Genomic DNA, 21,297 nt, shown 5'->3' on the forward strand with positions numbered 1-21,297 from the left:
AATGTACACTTAAGACTCATGTATGTTTTTCATGGCTTAGTGGCTCATTTCTTTTTTTCACTAATACCTTATTGTGTAGATGTACTATGGGTTGTTCACTCACCACTGAAGGGCATCTTACATGCTTCCAGTTTTTTGGTGATTCTGAACAAAGCTACTATCAGCACATGAAGATTTTTGTGGGATTATAGTTTTTCAAATATCCTAGAAGCATGGGTGTTAGACATATGGTAAGACTATGTATAGCTTGGTAAGAAATTCAGGTCCATTTTTGTTCAGAAGACTATACTTCTATGTATTTAGCATAAAACAAACAGTTGTGATAGGATTTATGACTGATTTTATTTATGTTTTTATTCATTTTTATATTTTTTCCAAGATGTTTTGAAGTAATTCAAGCGAGCAGTACATTTCTAATCAGGGGAAAATTCATTTAAAAAGTACAATTAAGTAAGAGAGTAACAGGAGGGAACCATATGCAATGGCTCCATGTTATTTCATCTTGTTTCACTAGACCCCCAGCTCCTGGCCAGCGGGGATGCTCTGATGTGAGCGTACGTACTGTGAGTGCTAAGGCACCACACGGACTGTAAGGCATTTCACTGTAATGAGATTCTTTATTCTTTGCCTACAGCTGGCGTTTCTGGCCTTTCATTTCAGGCTCTATGTAACTCAGACTCAGGCAAAGGAAAGGAGCCCTGCTCAGCATTTGGGAGACTCAGATTCCCATCACTGCCTGCACTCCACTTCTAATAAGGAACCTTCTGTCTTGTTCCTTTTTTTTTTTTCTTTAATTTTTTTTAAATTGAAATGTAGTTGATTTATAATGTTTTGTTAGTTTTAGGTATATGGGAAAGTTATTCAGATATATTAATATATATGTGTACATATTATGTAGACACATATATGAGAAGTGAAGTTGCTCAGTTGTGTACGACTCTTTGCAATCCCATTGACTGTAGCCTACCAGGCTCCTCTGTCCATGGCATTTTCCAGGCAAGAGTACTAGAGTGGATTGACATTTCCTTCTCCAGGGGATCTTCCCAACCTGGGGATCGAACCCATGTCTCCCGTATTTCGGGCAGATGCTTTACCCTCTGAGCCACCAGGGAAGCCCACACACACCACATATATATACTTTTTAGATCTTTTCCCTTATAGTTGTTACGAGATACTGAATATAGTTCTCTGTGCTATACAGTAGGTCCTGTTGCTTATCTACTTTATATATAGTAGTGTGTATATTTTAATCCCAAATCCTAATCTGTCCCTCCCCAATTTTCCCCTGTAGTAACTGTAGGTTTGTTTTCTGTCCGTGAGTCTGCGTTTCCGTTTTGTAAATAAGTTCATTTTTATCATGTTTTCAGATTCCATAGATAGGCGATGTCGAGTGATATTTGTCTCTCTTCTGCCTTGTTTCTGAGACCAACCTTTAACCTCATCTTACAGTTTTAGTCACCAGATTCCTGTTTTGTTTCTGGCTGAAGTGCCCTCAACTGTACAAATCCATAACGTATTAAAAAAAAAAAAAAAAAAAAGATTTGCCTCCAATCAAGCATGCCCTCAAATGATCTAGTTATGAGCAGAAGTTTGTCAGTAAATGAAAATCTGCAGTATAACATCATACTCTGACATGAACAAAAAAATGAAGCCAGCTCATTAAGTTTTAGAAAATATATCTGTCATTACCAGTTATTTTAATTTTCAAAGAAGGAGGAAACTTGGCATCTATTATCATACAGAGTAAATAAATTAGATGCATTGTGAACATGAAGCAGCAGTAACAATGGCATCGTCATGTATCTATTATAATGTTGACAGGCTAAACAATGCATTCTCTCCTTTCCAAAGAAGATGCATGAATTTTTTATTCCTGGTTGTTTATTTCTATCTTTTCTGAACGACAGGTATAGGTGAGTCCTATATCTCTGTTAATATTAAGTATTAATTACAAAGTCTATCAGAGGAGACACTACTCAAAGCCCAGACTCCTGGAAACATTATCACGGTTTCTTTTGATACTCTCACCTCTAGGGCATATTTCATTAATTTTGGGTGAAGCTACCTCACTGAGTTTACCAACCGAGGAGTGAAACTTATATGCTTTGGTTTTATTTTTAGCATCACAGGGGAGATAAGAAAGAAACACAAACAACCTGCAGAAAAGACACATGCCTGTGTTATTGTTCTAGATATGGTCACTGGTGTGAGCTGTAGGGGGTCTTCTCACTTGTCACTCATTTCCTCCTACTCCACTATTGTATCTGGACCCTTTGAGTAAAAAATGCCCATTCTAAAACAGTGAGATAAATAAATCCTATGTCTAAAATGACCATGTGGATTAAACAGAATCAGCGTTTGAAGAGGGCATCTTTCCATTCTGTATTTAAAAATCATGGTATGGTTCTTGGAAAAGAGGCCAAAATTTTAAATAGAAAAGTACAGTTTGTTATACTTCCCAAAGTTAAACAAGGAAGGTTTTAAAGGATAAATCAGAAGCTATGCTTTACTGGGCAGAGAAGGTCAAGACAACACTTTGCATCCAAGGAAGGCATATTTAAAAACGATCACATTCTGCAACAATGCTGGGAAAAGGGAAGTCATTATCAACACCCTCAATCTTCAAATCAGGTGAGCAGAGGTCTGCTCTATTTATTCTGTAGCTGCAAACTGGCTAAAGAATGTGGCTGTCTGTAAACCAGAAATTAATGTGCTGGTTTATTTAAAAAACAGCTAACACACATTAACTACCCAATAAACACTTCACAATGTGCTCCATCAGTCTCCTAATCCACTCACTATTCATGTCACGTCCCTGAGCTTGGCTCATACGATTCCTTCTGCTCAAAACCCCTTTCCCCTCCTCATATACCAATGAAAACCGCTTTCATTCAAGACCCTGCTGCAACGCCAGCTCTCTGTGAATCTCCTCAGATCTCCCTACCAGGGTCCACTGTTCCACTCCCATTTTCCCAAAAGACTTCATTAGGGCCTCTATTAGAGACTTGGTGTATGTGTCTGTCGCCCCTTGAACTTCCTGAGTTATATCAATACCTCATTAATTCTTTTTTCCATCAGCGCCCAGATAATATCTAGCTGACAGTAAGAACTGAGTACACTGAAATAGGAATTTATCCAAGAGATATGCTGTAAAAAAAGTAAAAATAGAGTTAACATAAGATCCTATAATCCCACTACTGGGCATATACCTGGACAAAACTATAATTTGCCAATGTTTATAGCAGCACTATTCACAGTAGCCAAGTCATGGAAGCAGCCTAAATGTCCAATGACAGATGGATGGATAAAGATGTGGCACATATACACAGTGGAATATTACTGAGCCATAAAAAAGAACAAAACGATGCCATTTGCAGCAACATGGATGGACCTAGAGAAAATACTACTAAGCGAAGAAAACCAGAGAACGACAAATATCATATGATATTTCTTGATATTATATAAATTATAAAAAAATTATATAAAAATTATTTTAAAAATGATACAAATGAACTTATTTACAGAACAAAAATAGACTTTCAGGCACAGAAAACAATTGTATGGGTTGCCAAAGGAAAGGGAAAGTGAGGAATAAATCTGAAGTCTGGGATTAATGTATACACACTACTATTTATAAAACAGATAAACAATAGGGCCTATTGTACAGTACAGGGAGATATATTCAATATCTTATAATAACTTATAATGCAAAAAGGTCTGAAAAAAATATATGTCTGTACAACTGAATCACTTTTCTGTACACGTGAAACTAGCACAACATTGTAAATGAACTAAATTTCAATTTAAAAACTGGTTATAAAAAAAATGATATGTTGTACCAGACCCCTAACACCATTTTAACCTGCCTATGGTCAGGTCAATGTATTAGTATGGAAAAGAAGAAAAGCTATTTGAAAGAGGGTTTCAGTCATGTTCTGCTACGCTTAGCTGTTGGAATGACAAATAGTAGCTGCTCCAGAAACCAGTTCACGGGTTTCTATATCTTGGGTACAGGTATCCCTTGCTTTTTCAAAGTTTGCTTTATACCACTTGGCCTTTACAAAAGAACTATGTGGAGATTCCTTAAAAAACTGGAAATAGAACTGCCTTATGATCCAGCAATCCCACTGCTGGGCATACACACTGAGGAAACCAGAAGGGAAAGAGACACGTGTACCCCAATGTTCATCGCAGCACTGCTTATAATAGCCAGGACATGGAAGCAACCTAGATGTCCATCAGCAGATGAATGGATAAGAAAGCTGTGGTACGTATACACAATGGAGTATTACTCAGCCATTAAAAAGAATACATTTGAATCAGTTCTAATGAGGTGGATGAAACTGGAGCCTATTATACAGAGTGAAGTAAGCCAGAAAGAAAAACACCAATACAGTATACTAACGCATATATATGGAATTTAGAAAGATGGTAACAATAACCCTGTGTACGAGACAGCAAAAGAGACACTGATGTATAGATCAGTCTTATGGAGTCTGTGGGAGAGGGAGAGGGTGGGGAGAATTGGGAGAATGGCATTGAACCATGTATAATATCATGTATGAAATGAGTCGCCAGTCCAGGTTCGATGCACGATACTGGATGCTTGGGGCTGGTGCACTGGGATGACCCAGAGGGAGGGTATGGGGAGGGAGGAGGGAGGAGGGTTCAGGATGGGGAACACAGATATACCTGTGGTGGATTCATTTCGATATTTGGCAAAACTAATACAATATTGTAAAGTTTAAAAAAAAAAAAAAAAAAAAAAGTACCTGTTTTGGATGCTGAAAGAAATCCAAAGAGGATTTTTGTTATTAGGGGAAAAGGCGAAAATAGGAAAAGAACATTCAGCATTTGTTTTGCTCGAGTTTTGTTAGAAAGGCAGTGGGTCCCCCACACAGTGAGAGTGGCACCACCAAGCTCCCTTCCGGGGAACTACACTCAGCATCTCAGCACGAAGCTGCTGCAGTTTTGAACCGTGTCTGTGAACATCTGTGCTGTATCTCAATTTATTGTGTGCCTCCATTAGCAAGATGTGCCGTAAGGTAACTGCTTTTTCCCTTTACACCATTCCAGCTTACAGGCTTCACAGCAGCACTACTCTCAGACAGCAGGGGGAAACTGGACACTTTAATACTGCCCTTTCTCTATGAGAGAACAAAGTGTACTATGATGATATAGGGCTTCCCTGGTGGCTCAGACAGTAAAAAATCCACCTGCAATGCAGGAGACCCAGTTCAGTCTCTGGGTAGGGAAGATCCCCTGAAGAAGGGAATGGCTACCACTCCAGTATTCTTGCCTGGAGAATTCCTAGGACAGAGGAGCCTAGCGGGCTACAGTCAGACACAACTGAGAAGCACACACACACACACACACACACACACACACACACATGATAATATGTCTTTCTTCAAGGGGAATAGGTATTAACTCTTACTTGGAACCAGAAGAATGCTGTTTGTTAACTTTGTTTCCACCTGAAGTAGCAACTAATCTCAGAAACAAATCCAGGTGTCCTTTTAAGTAAGGACAACAATAATCATTATAATTTGTGTTGGACTTTATGTTTACAAAGCACTTTGTGGGCCTTCCTTTGGTCTCATAATATTCTGTTCCTTAATCAGGAACTTTGTTTCTGTTCAACACTTAAATCTTAGAAGGTCGATTTAACAAATCCCTCATCCTTTCTACTCCCATTCTACTCTAAAGTAAATTAACCACAGTGCCAGGAGAATCTTTAAGACGCTGAATGTGCCTGGCTCAAGTAACACAAAAATACTAGTTGGACAAAGGATGATTTCCAAGATCAGCGAAGAGAGAGCATTCTTCCTTCCCATTCCCTCTGTGTCACAACACACGAAAGAGGATGGAATCCCCAAAACTGAAGCTCACGTGAGAGGTTATTCCCTTCAGAAACGTCTGAGGTCCTGATGCTATCTCTTGTTGTCTGGAGGAACATGAGGCTGGTGTCAATGACACAGGCATGAGAGAACAGGAAGCGAGAATGAGACCACTCACTGAGCTAGAAGCTGGGAATCTTTGGGGATGAGTATTGTGCTAAAGCGACACTTATGAAGCTGCTTGAGGGTAAGGTCTCTCTTGTCTAAATCAGATGCTCTCAGGACCACCCTCTATCTTCACTCTGGTTTAGGAACCAGGACTCCTTCAAGTCCAATGCCCCACCTTCACAAGGCATTCCAGGCCCAGCCTGAGCTCAAATCCAATCGGCACCTTGAAGGAAGGAGGGGAAAGGGGAGAGGGGGTAGGGGAAGAGAGGTGCTTTGTAAAGCCTGACTCTATGTCTGTAATACTAGCTTGACTCTTGTCAGTTTATTTGCCTTATTCTCAAGAGTGCTAGGGAATGTTTAAATGACTTGGGAGATTGGTTCAATTCAGTCATGGTCTTTTGCATTATTCGGCTTCCAAAAATAATTACTTGACCTTCCATTTGAGACAAGCAAAAGATAAACAGTTATTCCTAAGATCACCAAGAACAACCTTTAAACAGAAAAGTCAAGTTTGCTATTATATTAGCTGCTCTACAGTCATGGGATAAGTAAACATCGTTGTATTTGTTAAAAAGATGACTTTAAATCAACTCTTTGAGGGTTCCTAATTATGAGAGTGTCTAGATGAGAAGTATATATTTTATTGTGCTTCTCAGGTGGCTCAGTGGTAAAGAATTTGCCTGCCAATGCAGGAGATGCAAGAGACGCAGGCTCAATCTCTGGGTTGGGAAGATCCCCTGGAGTAGGAAATGGCAATCCACTCCAGCATTCTCGCCTGGAAAATCCCATGGACAGAGGAGCATGGTGGGCTACCATCCATGCGGTCACAAAACAGTCAGAGACTACTGAGCATAACACAGCACATATACCTTATTAGAATAAACATTATCGATCAAAGTTTACAATGTTCATTCACATGCCTTTTGTTCCTCACAGGCGTAGAGTGATGGTGGTCTTGAGCACTTAGTTTTCTTATCGATCTACAGGTACTGAAGAAACTGCAGACTGCTCTGGTTTGCTTCAGGCTATGTCAGTCCAAGGCTTTGGAGAACACCAGCCTCCTCCAGAGGACTGCTCCAACCATGGCATATTCTGTGGGTCAGGGCTATTTCCCAATTCTCGCCAGCCTAACGCCAGTGCTCCAGAGAAAGCTCTGGTAGGTTTCTGGAACATTTCCTTTTATCAAAGATGTCTCCTGACCTCTGGGCCTTCATTCCTGCCACCGGATGTCCTGACGTTTACTGGAAATGTAACGCACTGGAGACAGGTATAGAAGCCCTAACAAACTCAATAGGCGGGAAGAGGGAGCACCGAAAACTTGCTTCCATTCTCCTTTTCCACTAAAGCCTATTAGAATGCTTGATTTTTTTATCTTGTCACTTGATTGTACTCAGGAATTGGTGACTTAGAAAAGCATGTTTCAACTCAGTCTTTATTCTATGGATAAGACTGAAATCAAAATTTACCCACCCATGACATGTGTCACTTGATAGAAAAGAGTGTTCTTATTTATACAAAGATATCTGGAAATAGTGAGTCCAAAACTATTATACATATAAATCTAGGAAATATATACCAAGAATCCAAACCCAACCTCCCCCACAAAACCCCCCAAAAAACCAGCATCAAATGATTGAATGCAGAGTTCAAAAGAATAGCAAGGAGAGATAAGAAAGCCTTCCTCAAAGATTAATGCAAAGAAATGGGGGGGGGGGGGAGGGAAATACAATGGGAAAGACTAGAGATCTCTTCAAGAAAATTAGAGATACCAAGGGAACATTTCATGCAAAGATGGGCATGAAAAAGGACAGGAATTGTAAGTACCTAACAGAAGCAGAAGATATTAAGAAGAGGTGGCAACAACAGACAGAAGAGCTATACAAAACAGATCTTTATGATCCAGATAACCATGATGGTGTGATCACTCACCTAGAGCCAGACATCTTGGAATGTGAAGTCAAATGGGCTTTACTTAGGAAGCATCACCACAAACAAAGCTAGTAGCGGCAATGGAATTCTAGTTGAGCTATTTCAAATCCTATAAGATGATGCTGTGAAAGTGCTACACTCAATATGCCAACAGATTTGGAAAACTCAGCAGTGGCCACAGGACTGGAAAAGGCCAGTTTTCATTCCAATCCCAAAGAAAGGCTATGCCAAAGAATGTTCAAACTACTGCACAACTGCACTCATCTCACACGCTAGTAAAGTAACGCTCAAAATTCTCCAAGCCAGGTTTCAACAGTATGTGAACTGTGAACTCCAGATGTTCAAGCTGGATTTAGAAAAGGCAGAGGAACCAGAGATCAAATTGCCAATATCTGTTGGATCATCAAAAAAGCAATAGAGTTCCAGAAAAACATCTACTGCTTTATTGACTATGCCAAAGCCTTTGACTGTGCGGATCACAACAAACTGTGGAAAATTCTGAAAGAGATGGGAATACCAGACCACCTGACCTGCCTCTTGAAAAACCTATATGCAGGTCAGGAAGCAACAGTTAGAACTGGACATGGAACAACAGACTGGTTCCAAATTGGGAAAGGAGCACATCAAGGCTGTATATTGTCACCCTGCTTACTTAACTTATAGGCAAAATGCTGGGTTGGATGAAGCACAAGCTGGAATCAAGATCGCTGGGAGAAATATCAGTAATCTAGATATGCAGATGACACCACCCTTACGGCAGAAAGTGAAGAAGAACTAAAGAGCCTCTTGATGAAAGTGAAAGAGGAGAGTGAAAAAGTTGGCTTAAAACTCAATATTCAGAAAACTAAGATCATGGCATCTGGTCCCATCACTTCAGGGCAAATACATGGGGAAACAATGGAAACAGTAACAGACTTTATTTTGGGGGGGGCTCCAAAATCACTGCAGATGGTGATTGCAGCCATGAAATTAAAAGACGGTTGCTCCTTGGAAGAAAAGTTATGACCAACTCAGACAGCGTATTAAAAAGCAAAGGCATTACTTTACCAACAAAGGTCCGCTAGTGAAAGCTATGGTTTTCCCATTATGGATGTGAGAGTTGGACAATAAAGAAAGCTGAGCACCGAAGAACTGATGCTTGATTGCAAGGAGATCCAACCAGTCCATCCTAAAGGAAATCAGTCCTGAATATTCATTGGAAGGACTGATGCTGAAGTTGAAACTCCAATACTTTGGCCACCTGATGTTAAGAACTGACTCATTTGAAAAGACCATGATGCTGGGGAAGCTTGAAGGCAGGAGGAGAAGGGGACGATATGAATGAGATGGTTGGATGGATCACTGACTCGATGGACATGAGTTTGAGCAAGCTCCGGGAGTTGGTGATGGACAGGGAAGCCTGGCATGCTGCAGTCAATGGGGTCGCAAAGAATCGGATACGACTGAGTGATTGAACTCAATTGAAGGGAGAACAGCTCAAGAATGACAAATGTTAATCAAGGAAAATATGAGCATGTTTTGGTATACAGTGAGAAAGAAATCCTCAAAACTAAAACTAGAATGTTTTTATTTATCTTTAGAGATGCAAGGGGACTGAATACTGTCAAGACTGGCATAATTTACTCTTAAATTATTTATATGCAAAACTATTAACCTACATAAAAGGAAGCTGGATAGTCCTTGAGTTTCCTTGAGCTCTTTGAGCTTGTCTGCTATTAATCAGATATCAGGGTATGGTAAAAAACTGAGGATATTTAAGATAGTGAGAAAATGACATAATCCTATTTACATTACAGATTCCAAATATCCAAGTTGTTACTGGAGTTTTCTTGTTATTATCTCCCTCAAAATAAATTTCAAATCACACAAATAATATACTCATATTTTCTTTTATAAGTTGAAACTCCAATACTTTGGATGTGAAAAGCCAACTCATTAGAAAAGACCCTGATGCTGAGAAAGATTGAAGGCAGGAGGAGAAGGGGACAATAGAAGATGAGATAGTTGGATGGCATCACCAACTCAATGGACCTGAGTTTGAGCAAGCTATGGGAGATGGTGAAGGATAGGTAAGCTTGGTGTGCTGCAGTCCTTGGGATCACAAAGAGTCAGACATGATTGAATGACTGAACAACAACAATTTTCTTTTAAAAATTAAAATATTAAATAGAAAGATAAAAACCCCCTTTTCCAACATGCCCAATCCTTTCTCATTCTTCCCACCCAATCCAACTCCACTGCCGAAACAGCCAACAGTGGTGTTTTCTATGTTTTAGTACGCATTCCCCTCATTACAATACAAATTGTATTAGGCTACACCATCTGGACTGGAAATTAAATGATAAAGTGAGCTAAAGTAGGGCAATATAAAAAAATGTATTATATACATTAAGCATGCTCTTTGCTTTAAAATACACAGTTGTGCATTTCCCCTCCCAACTTCTGATATAGGAACAAAGTTTCTCAAGTAAGGGATCACTATCAGGGGTCATACATATACTTTCTGAATTAGCCACACCCTTGGAATGTACATCGAAGACTCCATGGTTTGGTATCTTAAGTGAAGTGAGACTGTAAAGCCTCATGAAATACTCTGAGTGCAGAATTTAATTTAATTTAGCCACAAGTTTTTAGTAATGTACCTTCATCAAGATTTTCTAAAGCATTTAATTTTTACAAAAAGAGCTCTCTTTCCACACTTGTGTTTCATTGGTTTACACGTTACTTAACTGAATTACATAATTACAGTGACATTCAACCAGTATAAACAGGTTTGGAAAGCATCACATTGGCTCTTGGAAAGCACATATTTAACTCAGAGAGCAAAAGCACAGAGGTGTCCTAGAGAGTAGCCCAGCAGCCATCCAGTGAGCCCACTCTGGACTGAAGTCAGCACTTTTTAGTCTTCTAATGCAGCAAGTTGGGTAAGGGAGTAAGTAGTCTCTCTACTAGTGATGTGGAACACCTTTTCTTATGTTATTGCCTAACATCCACTACTGTGAACCATCTGTTCATTTCATTTACCTATTTTTCTAGTGGATTATCTTTTTCTTAATTATTTACAAGTGTTCTTTAGAAATCTCTATACTAGTCCTTTGACTTTTATGTCATAAATATTTTCTCCCAGACTGTTGCTAACCTATTAACTACTTCTTTTTGTAGTTGACTGTCATACAAAGTACTTAATTTTGATCTAATGAAATAAACTATTTTTCTTTCTTCATAGCTTTTACTTTCTATGTTTTAAGAAAGCCCCCTATTCTAAACATATTCACCTATGTTCTTTTCTAATACTTCAATAATTTCATAACTCCCAATTCCAGATGAGGAACTTGAAGTTCAGAAGACTCAGATATTTGACCAAAATTCTAAAGCTAGAAATAACCTAAGATCCATATTGATATATGTTTATATATAATCTCCAAAGCCAATGTTACTACTTTATACCACCTTCCTGAAGAAGGAATTAAAATCTGAGAGAACTAAAGTGAAATACATGGGTGCTCAACAATGGTGAAAATTGCATGAATGCACATCTTTGTACTGATTACATAAATTACTGATAAATAAATGATTCATCATCAGCTACAGAAAACTTGCACAATCTCTGCCATCCATAGAAAATGTGGTCAAAGTGCCCGAGCGACCTGGAAATCTAAATACTATTGAACAACTACTAGATACAAACTAATAGTTGGACCTAGAGGTCCAATGACTCTTATTCATATATTCCTCCATCCACTGAAGCAAACAAAAATCTACTGAATACCTAACATGTTCCTGGCGACAAGTTCCACACACTCATGGGTGTGGACTTTGCTAGACTCCTTTGCATGGATATTCTGAAAGTTCCTAAATCTTTGCTAGCTCAAAACCAACCTGTACATTTGCAATGGACCTTGAGTTGTGGTCATGGAGGTCACATGCCTTCTATCTGCTACCAGAAAGTGAGCTCCTTAGGGTGAGATTTACATCATATGCCTCTGAAGCCCCCAAAGCACAGAGCTTCTAAGACCCTGGTGGCAGTACAGACGCTCTGTGACCGCACTTATTACACTGTCATATGAGTGAAGGCTTCACTTTCTGTCTTGTGGACCATATCTGATCTTTCAAGGGTGAGCAAGAATGAGTAACGAATAATGAAAGAATGAACACTTTGTATTTTCATCAAACACAGTCTTCCTAGTAATTTTATCATTTCCTTGAGGTCACTAGTTATTCTCATCACCACTGGTCATCTTTTCAGATGTCACAGTCTTGTTACTATCATTATCTCCTGATTCTTCGGGCTTCTTTTAATGCTGGCAATGAGCTGTCAAATTCTGTGGCTTCTATTACAACCTTGTTAAATCTTTTCTATTCTCCCTGTCACCACCTTGATTCAGGCACATTATCTCTTGCAAAAACTATTGTGAATGATCTCCCACACTGATCCATATTATACCTGCTGAAATCACATAACTTTACTGAATCATAATCTCATGTGGCCAATCTCTTCCTTCAAACCTTCAAAGGCTCCCATGAATCCACTGAATTATTCTGGATCTCTTGCTGCTGCTGCTGCTAAGTCGCTTCAGTCGTGTCTGACTCTGTGAGACCCCATAGACGGCAGCCCACCAGGCTCCTCTGTCCATGGGATTCTCCAGGCAAGAAAACTGGAGTGGGTTGCCATTTCCTCCTCCAATGCATGAAAGTGAAAAGTCAAAGTGAAGTCGCTCAGTCGTGTCCGACTCTTAGCGACCCCATGGATGGCAGCCTACCAGGCTCCTCCATCCATGGGATTTGCCAGGCAAGAGTACTGGAGTGGGGTGCCGTTGACTGGACATCAAAGCTTTATGTATGACCCCATCTACATTTTGATTCTAATTCACCACTGCTCATCTACTGATGCCTTCGCCTGCCTCTTCCCACTCCACAAATAGGACAATGTGCTTTTTATTAAATACATCTTGCATTTTCCATCGCTGTTACTTCCACCTGGGGCACTCTTCCTCATTCTATCCTTTGAGGCCCATTTTAAAGGCCAGCTCTTTCATGAAGTAGGTCCTGATACCACACAGACAAAATAGCTGCCTCCTTTGATATCAGCAGGTCTCTGTGTTGCCTTTTTGGAGTCACTCTTGCTTTATTCATCTAACCCTGCTTTATTTATACTGAGTTGGTACCTACCTTGTTTATTGCAGTACAAGGTCCTTGTGGAGAGGGTCAGTGGTTTCCTTATTTTTGTGATTGTTTGAAGAGTTTGGTACAGAGCCTTGTACACAGAGGCACTCAGTAAGCTACTGGTCAACCTGAACATTCCTCTCTACTTTACTGTAATCTCCTTAAGAACAATGACCTTAAGGACACAGGGTCTCTCAGTACATGTAAGGGCCTTGTGCATAACAGGTACTCAAAACTTAATTCGTTTAAGTAACCAGACACTGCACTCAAAATTTTATAACAACCGTCTTGTGTAATCCTTCTAAGAACACCATGAAGCACTGTCTTTTCCCTCAATGGATGGGCAGAGGTTTACAGAAGGGAAGTGACTGGATTCTGCAACGAGTCAGTGGCAGAGCTGAAATCTGAACCAAAGCAATTTCTGCTTCCAGAGCCCACGGTTGTCACCATCATGCCATATGCCTTGGTTATGTTTGCCAACTCCCCTTAGTTTCAACAATTTGGGTAAACAAAAAACCTTTTAAAAAATACTTCAAGCTACATCTTAAAATCATTCTTTGAAACATGAGAACATCTTGACTCTCAGATTATTTTAATGGGTGTAAAAATAAAGAATTGCTAAGTCTTTCTTATCCACTTTCCAATGTAAGCTTCAAATTTAGGAGGCTATTTGTTTTCTCAAATGATATGCATGGTTAGTACTTAATTATGCATCCCCCAACATGGAGGTGATAAGGGTCACATACCTCCAGATAACTGAAAATCATTTAATTTTGTGAAGCAGTCTAGAAATCTCAGAACCAAAACAACCGTTAGTTCCCCATTTCCCTCTAAATCTTTAGATACCTCTTATTAGTCTGGACTCTGATTGAAGGGCAGAGTAAAAAAGTGTGGGGTTGGCATAGATAATCCATGAATAAATAAGACCAGAGATTTCTCTTTGTCTGAATCTCCCCATTCAGTCTGCATGGAAAAGCACTCGCACCAACTTTGGCCACAGTGCTGAAAAAGAATACTAGCCTCAAGGAGTCTACAGATTATGAAACTGGGAAGAAAAGAAAAAAAGTTGTATTGGCCCTAACAACATTGAGGAAGAACTCACAAGCTATAAGATAAAAGTCATTGCTTTCTTTAGGATTTCAGAGATACAAACATGGAAAGGAGACAGTTACATCTAAGAAACAGCTACTGGCTAACTGGTCACCCGTGTCTCCTTAGCATTTAATGGAAATACTATTACTCAAGATGAGATTTATAACAAGATGAAATTATGTCAAGCAAGGACAAACTCTGATTTTCAGTAAAACAGAGTGGAAAAATGACCACTGATGTTTCAGCTACTCAAATATTCTATGTATCTATTCAAAGCACAACAATTTCTATATAAAAAGCCTGATAATATTAATTTCACTGTTTAGTCATAGCTACCTTTTTCTGGATTTAAGTTCAGTTCAGTTCAGTCGCTCAGTCATGTCCGACTTTTTGTGACCCCATGAACTGCAGCACGCCAGGCCTCCCTGTCCATCACCAACTGCTGGAGTCTACCCAAACCCATGTCCATTGAGTCAGTGATGCCATCCAACCATCTCATCTTCTGTCATCCCCTTCTCCTCCTGCCTTCAATCTTTCCCAGCATCAGGGTCTTTTTAAATGAGTCAACCCTTCGCATCAGGTGGCCAAAGTATTGGAGTTTCAGCTTCAACATCGGTCCTTTCAATGAATACCCAGGACCAATTTAACTGTTGATGTTAAAACGTAAAGTATGATGAACCTCTGTGACTTAAAGGATACCTTAAAATCCAAATCCCGTTTATGAAGTAAAATTTTATCAGTGTATTTTGGCTCCTTTAAAATGATCTCAAATATTCAGTTGTTGATACTTGAGTACTGCAAGTCATAGGTTCTATATTCAGAAAAGAATAGAGGAAAAAGAATGAGCCTGTTATGTTCATTAGTGTATCATGGAAAATGACAGCCTTAAATACTCATGAGCACTGGTTAACATTCTGCCAACTCCCTCTGCTGTAGCAGAAATCATAAAAACAAAAACAAAGCACAACATGGAAAAAGGAGTTTAAGTCAAGTGAAAATATTTATGACACTGCAAGCTTCTTAAAAATGTATTCACTGAAACATGAAAAAATAGCAGTAATTAATCCCAAAATAAAAGAGAAAAACAATGTTGCTCCAACACAACTGAATAAATGCATATTCTTAACAATCTGTAATCTCTTAAGAAATCAGCTAATATGATAGTGTATTAAATGTTTTCTCAGAGATGAAATATTAAGGTACAACATGTTTATTGATTTGTTTTAGAGGAAGAGGTTTCTAACTATCTGTTTCAGATCATTAGAATTCTCACATTCACTCAAAACCCGTAATACCGTTAATACCGTGAATGTGAAGTACTGTTTGATAAAGACTTACCTTCTAAGTACCTTATTTTCCTTTGAAAGGTAACTTCCTTAAAACACTACATATCAACAATAATGAAACTTAGCCATTCACTCTGATCTGCATTGAGTTAAAGGATGCAAAGGGAAAAAAAAAAGGTCCTCCCCCCATAAAACTCAATCCTACGTCATGATTTTTCCTTTAAATTTAATCATTTTGAAACATTAAAAATTTTGCGGTTTCTCCTGGAGCATCCTCTATCAAGATTAAAGAAGGGTTTGTTTGAAAACAAATAGGATACAGGAGTAAATGGTGCAGCTTCCAGGCAAGCTATAAATAGCAACGGCATTTTCAAGAAATCTTGCGCTGGAGCGTTACGTTGCAGTTTAAACATGCAGTGCAGATTTTATTATAAAGTTGTCACCAAAATTCATTGTTATACAAGAAATGCAGTTCTTACCAAGTTTTCTTGGTTCCTGGCTGCTATTTTCTGCTCCTCTTCTGCCCCATTTTTCATGTATTTGACCTCTTCCACCGGTTTGATCCTATACTCATCTGAGTGCCAAAAAAAGAAAAGAGATTTTATAATTTTTTTCACAATGGTAGAAAGTGTCAGGAAGAAAAGCCAAACAGCACAATTTGTTAGAGCCTTTTTCCCTGTGGCCTTTATATATGGTTCATTTGAAACAATCTGGAAGATGCTTAACTAGCCGCTTTTTATGAAGTGCTCTCCTCTGTCCACTGGGAAAAGTTCAGCATCATGAAGGCAGCTATGAAAGTGGCACTGCCTGGTCCTTTTACAGAGAGCAGATGGTGTTAGTGGAAACGGAGGTTGTTCCATCTCCAAAGACCATTTGAAATTTATATGTAATAGGGCATATCACATAATGATCTACGGAGATTTTCCTCCATGAGAATATTAGTTCAAAATACCTGTGGCAGCAGTTGTTATACAGTACATCCACACCTAAATTTTTATCTTTGGAAAAAACAAAGTAAAAGCAATGAGCTTGACTGATCAACAAATAGATGTAAACAACTGGAAGTTGAAATTTTCCTATTGATGATTCATATATTAAATGTGCAACAATCTCCAACAATTTCATATGATATATACAGACTTTTTCTTAACCTCTCTGTAAAGTCACACACGAGAGGAGCATGGCTCTAATTGGTAGGTGTATCAGTCAAGGCTGGAGAGTAGAGTTGGCCATGGACAGGACCTGGACTTTGCAACAGCCAGAGAAAGACAGTACAACAAATTCCAATATCGAAACACAGCATAGGTCAAACTTGGGAAAACTTGCAATTAAAGTTCTTTTCCAGGAGAGAGGTTTGGTGACGACAATGCTGATACTTTCACCAGATTTCTGTCACCAGGAAATGACGTGGGTACACTAAGGTCAAAAACAGGCGTGACTTAAGTCATCTTTAGTATGTGGGGAGAAAAATGACAGACATTATGGAATTAGAAAACTTCATCAACCAATAAAATGATGATTGCCTAGCAAAGGGCATGGAATAATGTCTAGAACAGGCTATCTACTAGATAGATATCTATCACTAGGAAGTTGCTATATAGTTTCTTATTCTCTGCAGTTCATTTGCTACAATGCCTATGCTGCTAAGTCACTTCAGTCGTGTCCGACTCCGTGCGACCCCATAGACGGCAGCCCACCAGGCTCCCTCATCCCTAGGATTCTCCAGGCAAGAACACTGGAGTGGATTGCCATTTCCTTCTACAATGCATGAAAGTGAAAAGTGAAAGTGAAGTCGCTGGGTCGTGCCCGACCCTCAGTGACCCCATGGACTGCAGCCTACCAGGCTCCTCCATCCATGGGCTTTTCCAGGCAAGAGTACTGGAGTGGGGTGCCATTGCCTTCTCCGTACAATGCCTATATTCTTACATAATTTCTTACCTTATTATTTATAATACCATTTCCAAAATAGTTTCAGGCTTCCTCATACTATCCCTCAATATGCTATACCCCAAAGATGTTTGTTATGGTAATATTTCTTTAGTAATTATGCTGTTCCGATGTTTCTCAAAATTATCATCCTTATGAAAGTAATATATTTGCACATTTCTGAATCAAGATTCCCTATTCAGAGGCCAATTGTTTTTTCCTTCTGACATTTCAAGGTAGTTATTGATCCTGCTTCTTTCTAAAGAAATTAGAAAGAGTGGTACAAGTTTACAGTAACGAGTCCTTTAGGAATACCACATCCTAAATGTATTAACAAGTTAATCAGTGGGTTCTGATCCACAATTACAATGTGTAAGAATTTCACATTTCAATTTGGTATGCAGAAGAGAAAAAAAATGAAAGTAAATCAATAAAATTGGTGCATTTAATTAGGAATTATTTACTCAGAAGTAGGAAAAGCACTTGTTAATTGAAAAGAAAAGACACTGACTAATTATGCCTCCAGTACAATTATATAGAGATAAAAATAAACGGGAAAATATAGCTAAAGAGGGACTCCCTAACTTCAGTTTGGAACATTAATATTTATAAATGATAGTTCACTGGGATAATTACTAACATTTAACTTAACTAAATTATGATGTTAATGACTTACGGTGAGTCTCTGATTACTTAAATTACACATACACATACCTATTTTTTTAAAACACAATTCCAGCAGACTCTATGATTTTGTCTAGAGGACACACAACCTCATGTGATAAGATGGGGAAAGCACGTTTTAGGTCCTAAGCAGAACCTTCTGAAAGAGCCTTCCAAAAGATGGCCCTTTGCTTGCAGCACGGTAAAAGGTCTCTCCTAGGGCCTCGCCAGCTGTCCCTTCCCATACCAAGCAACAGCTCATAGCAGACACTCTCTAAACAGAGGAGTGATATTCAAACTTCATTCTCTTTTTATCCATCCAGGAAACAAAACTCAATTGAAAGTAATAGAAAAACTATTAATATTTTTCTAATACTTCTCTTCAGTGAAGAAAAGCTGCTGACTACATGACTTTCAAGGCAGCATTATCCCACATACAGACTTTCTATAACATCACCAGTTTAGAAAGAGGATAGGTTTTAGTGTGTCATTAACAAACACGGCTGGCTAGCCAATGCCAATTTCATGGAACACGCTATGATTGGATAAAAAAGAAAGAAAAAAACAAACAGCCACGTCTGCAAAGCCAGACCTATCATTATTACTTACACAACACACTGCACAAAATCCATCACAGTGTGAAACAAAAAGCCAGCAAGGCCCTAAGATAAACCACAGCCTGTACAAAGCCAAGACTTAAAAACGGTCTGTCAAATCTCTCAAAGGCTCATGCTGAGGATGAAGATGCCCATCTGGAAGTAGACAACTTGTCAACCAACGTGTCACACATATCCATGGCAATGCCGCCTTCATGAATGACACTCTGGGTGGATGAACAGCGCATTTCAGGCGATGGCCGTGACATGACCACCACAGAAATCCATTTTGCCTTTTATTTGGGGCACAGGGGAATCCGTGGGGGATTTTAGGCCCCCTTCAACAGATTCCACACTGGAGGGAATTAGCAGAGCCACTGTTAACAACCAGAGAGTCCTGGTGACAGAACAATGTGCCAACTTATTAAGAGGAGTGAAAAGCAGACCGTCTTCCTCCGGCTCCCTCACACCTGTTCACGATTTTTCTTTTCTTCTTGTTGATCTTGTCAGGTGGCTTATTAAAATGCACGTCAGAAACAGTAGGCTAACACCCCATTTCAAACCCGCTCCCCCTTCTCTCTGTGTAAATAGTTGCAGGCTATGCCAGTCAAAATATATCTGGGGTAGAAGCCCTGCTGTGGTGATAGGATCTTATTCCTCAGATCACACCAGAGAGGGGCAGCTCCATCAAACTAAAGACAACTGTTTCCCACCAAATCTTTGGACCTCACTTTTGACATAAAAGGCAAGGAGATCAAATCAATGAATCCTCAAGGAAATCATCCCTGAATATTCATTGGAAGGACTAATGCTGAAGCTGAAGCTCCAGTATTTTGGCCACCTGATGCAAAGAGCCGACTCACTGGAAAAGACCCTAATGCTGGGGAAGATTGAAGGCAGGGGAAGGGGACAACAGAAGACGAGATGGTTGGATGGCATCATCAACTCAATGGACATGAATCTGAGCAAACTCTGGGAAACAGTGAAGGATGGGGAAGCCTGCTGTGCTGCAGTCCATGGGGTCACAAAGAGTCGGGCACAACTTGGCAACTGAACAACAACAAATATGCATATAGAACCAAGTTTTTAGAGCTAGAAGGGAATGAAATGGTTTGACTTGGTTTTAGATGGTATGGAATCATCACCACTTTCTAGATCCTATCAATTCTTCCATTGTTAATAACTCAACTGGCCCCTAACTGTTTCTCTCAAGCTTTGCAGACAAAGATCTGCTACAAGGTTACATTTATAATTGAGGGAATGGACTTTAACATGAGACAATTAGATGGAGGTGAGTGCTGGAGTGAGTTTATAATGCCAAAATTATTAAACAGTTAACATTTCGCATAAAAGTACATATTAGGTAAGGAAGAAGAAAGGCAAGAGTTCTAGAAATGCTGCTCTTTGAGGTAAGAATGGCTCTTACAGTTGTTTCCTAGAATGGTGAAATTTGCATCTACTTTCACACCTTCTTACTCCATCTTCTCATCAATGACATATGTACCAAAATAAACCGCATCTTTTCCAGGACTGTTTCAATTTCAAAAACTCTGTGCTAAAGTCCTCATATCAAAATCTAATATCTGTCTGGGCATCTTCACTGAATGCTCTGGATTGCTTCTTCATTCAGAATTTGCCTGAAGATTCTCTAGTAGACTAATTATTATTATATGCTCAGGAAAACATGAGGACTTAGGAAAAGAGGTAAAAGAAGTATTTACAAAAATAAACAAACCAATTAAAAGACTAAACTATGCTGCTTCTTAATATAAACTCACTCCCTGTAGGTTTCTCCCACTGAGCATCCTGTCTACCAAACTAACTAAATTCAAGTCCCCAAATCCTGGCACAACTTCAGATTCTTCCCTAAGATCTTTTTCAAAAAACTTAAAAAAAAAAATTTATTGGAATATAATTGCTTTGCAATGTTGTGTTAGTTTCTGCTGTACAATGAAGTGAATCAGCTATATTTATACATATATCCCCTCCCTCTTGAGCCTCCTTCCCACTCCCACCCCATCCCCCTCATTCTATCCATCTAGGTCACCATAGAGCGTCGAGCTAAGCTCAGTCTGCTATACAGCAGTTTCCCACTGTTTTACACATGGTAGCTTGGAGAAGGAAATGGCAACCCACTCCAGCACTCGTGCCTGGAAAACCCCATGGAGCCTGGCAGGCTACAGTTCATGGGATTGCAAAGAGTTGGACACAACCGAGCAATTGAGCACCACCATCACCAGCATGTATATATACACACATATATATTCTTTCAAGAGATGGGTACTCATGGTAGCTAAAAGCTTAGCCTCAAGAGCTATTAATAGAATGACTGGCCATATGATCTTGGGCAACTTCCTCAATGCCTTCTGTGCTTTGGTTTTTTCATTTGTAAAATGGGAATATTTACAGTACTTAATCTCACACATGGAGCCACATGAATTAACACATGAATATACTTAAAACAGTGCCTAGCCCATAACAAATGCTCAAAAAATACTGGCTGTTGCTTTAGAAACAGAACCCTGCTGGTTCTGCAGGGAATACTATTTCTAATGCACAAAATCCATCAAAAATGGCAACCCACTCCAGTATCCTGGCATGGACAGAGGAGTCTGGTGTGTTACAGTCCATAGG

The 21,297-nt window shown here is 39.3% G+C and overlaps 1 protein-coding gene across 1 annotated transcript in view; it reads right to left on the reverse strand.

Annotated features, from left to right (window-relative positions):
* The window catches only part of C5H1orf21 (chromosome 5 C1orf21 homolog), a 242,451-nt gene that overhangs the window by 97,100 nt on the left and 124,054 nt on the right, over nucleotides 1–21,297 (reverse strand). Inside the window, exon 3 of the mRNA XM_025285492.3 lies at nucleotides 15,958–16,052. Within this exon, the coding sequence (XP_025141277.1) occupies nucleotides 15,958–16,052 (95 nt within the window). The remainder of the gene's footprint in view (nucleotides 1–15,957; nucleotides 16,053–21,297) is intronic.

Source organism: Bubalus bubalis, chromosome 5, assembly GCF_019923935.1.
Source record: "Bubalus bubalis isolate 160015118507 breed Murrah chromosome 5, NDDB_SH_1, whole genome shotgun sequence".
NCBI lineage: Eukaryota > Metazoa > Chordata > Mammalia > Artiodactyla > Bovidae > Bubalus > Bubalus bubalis.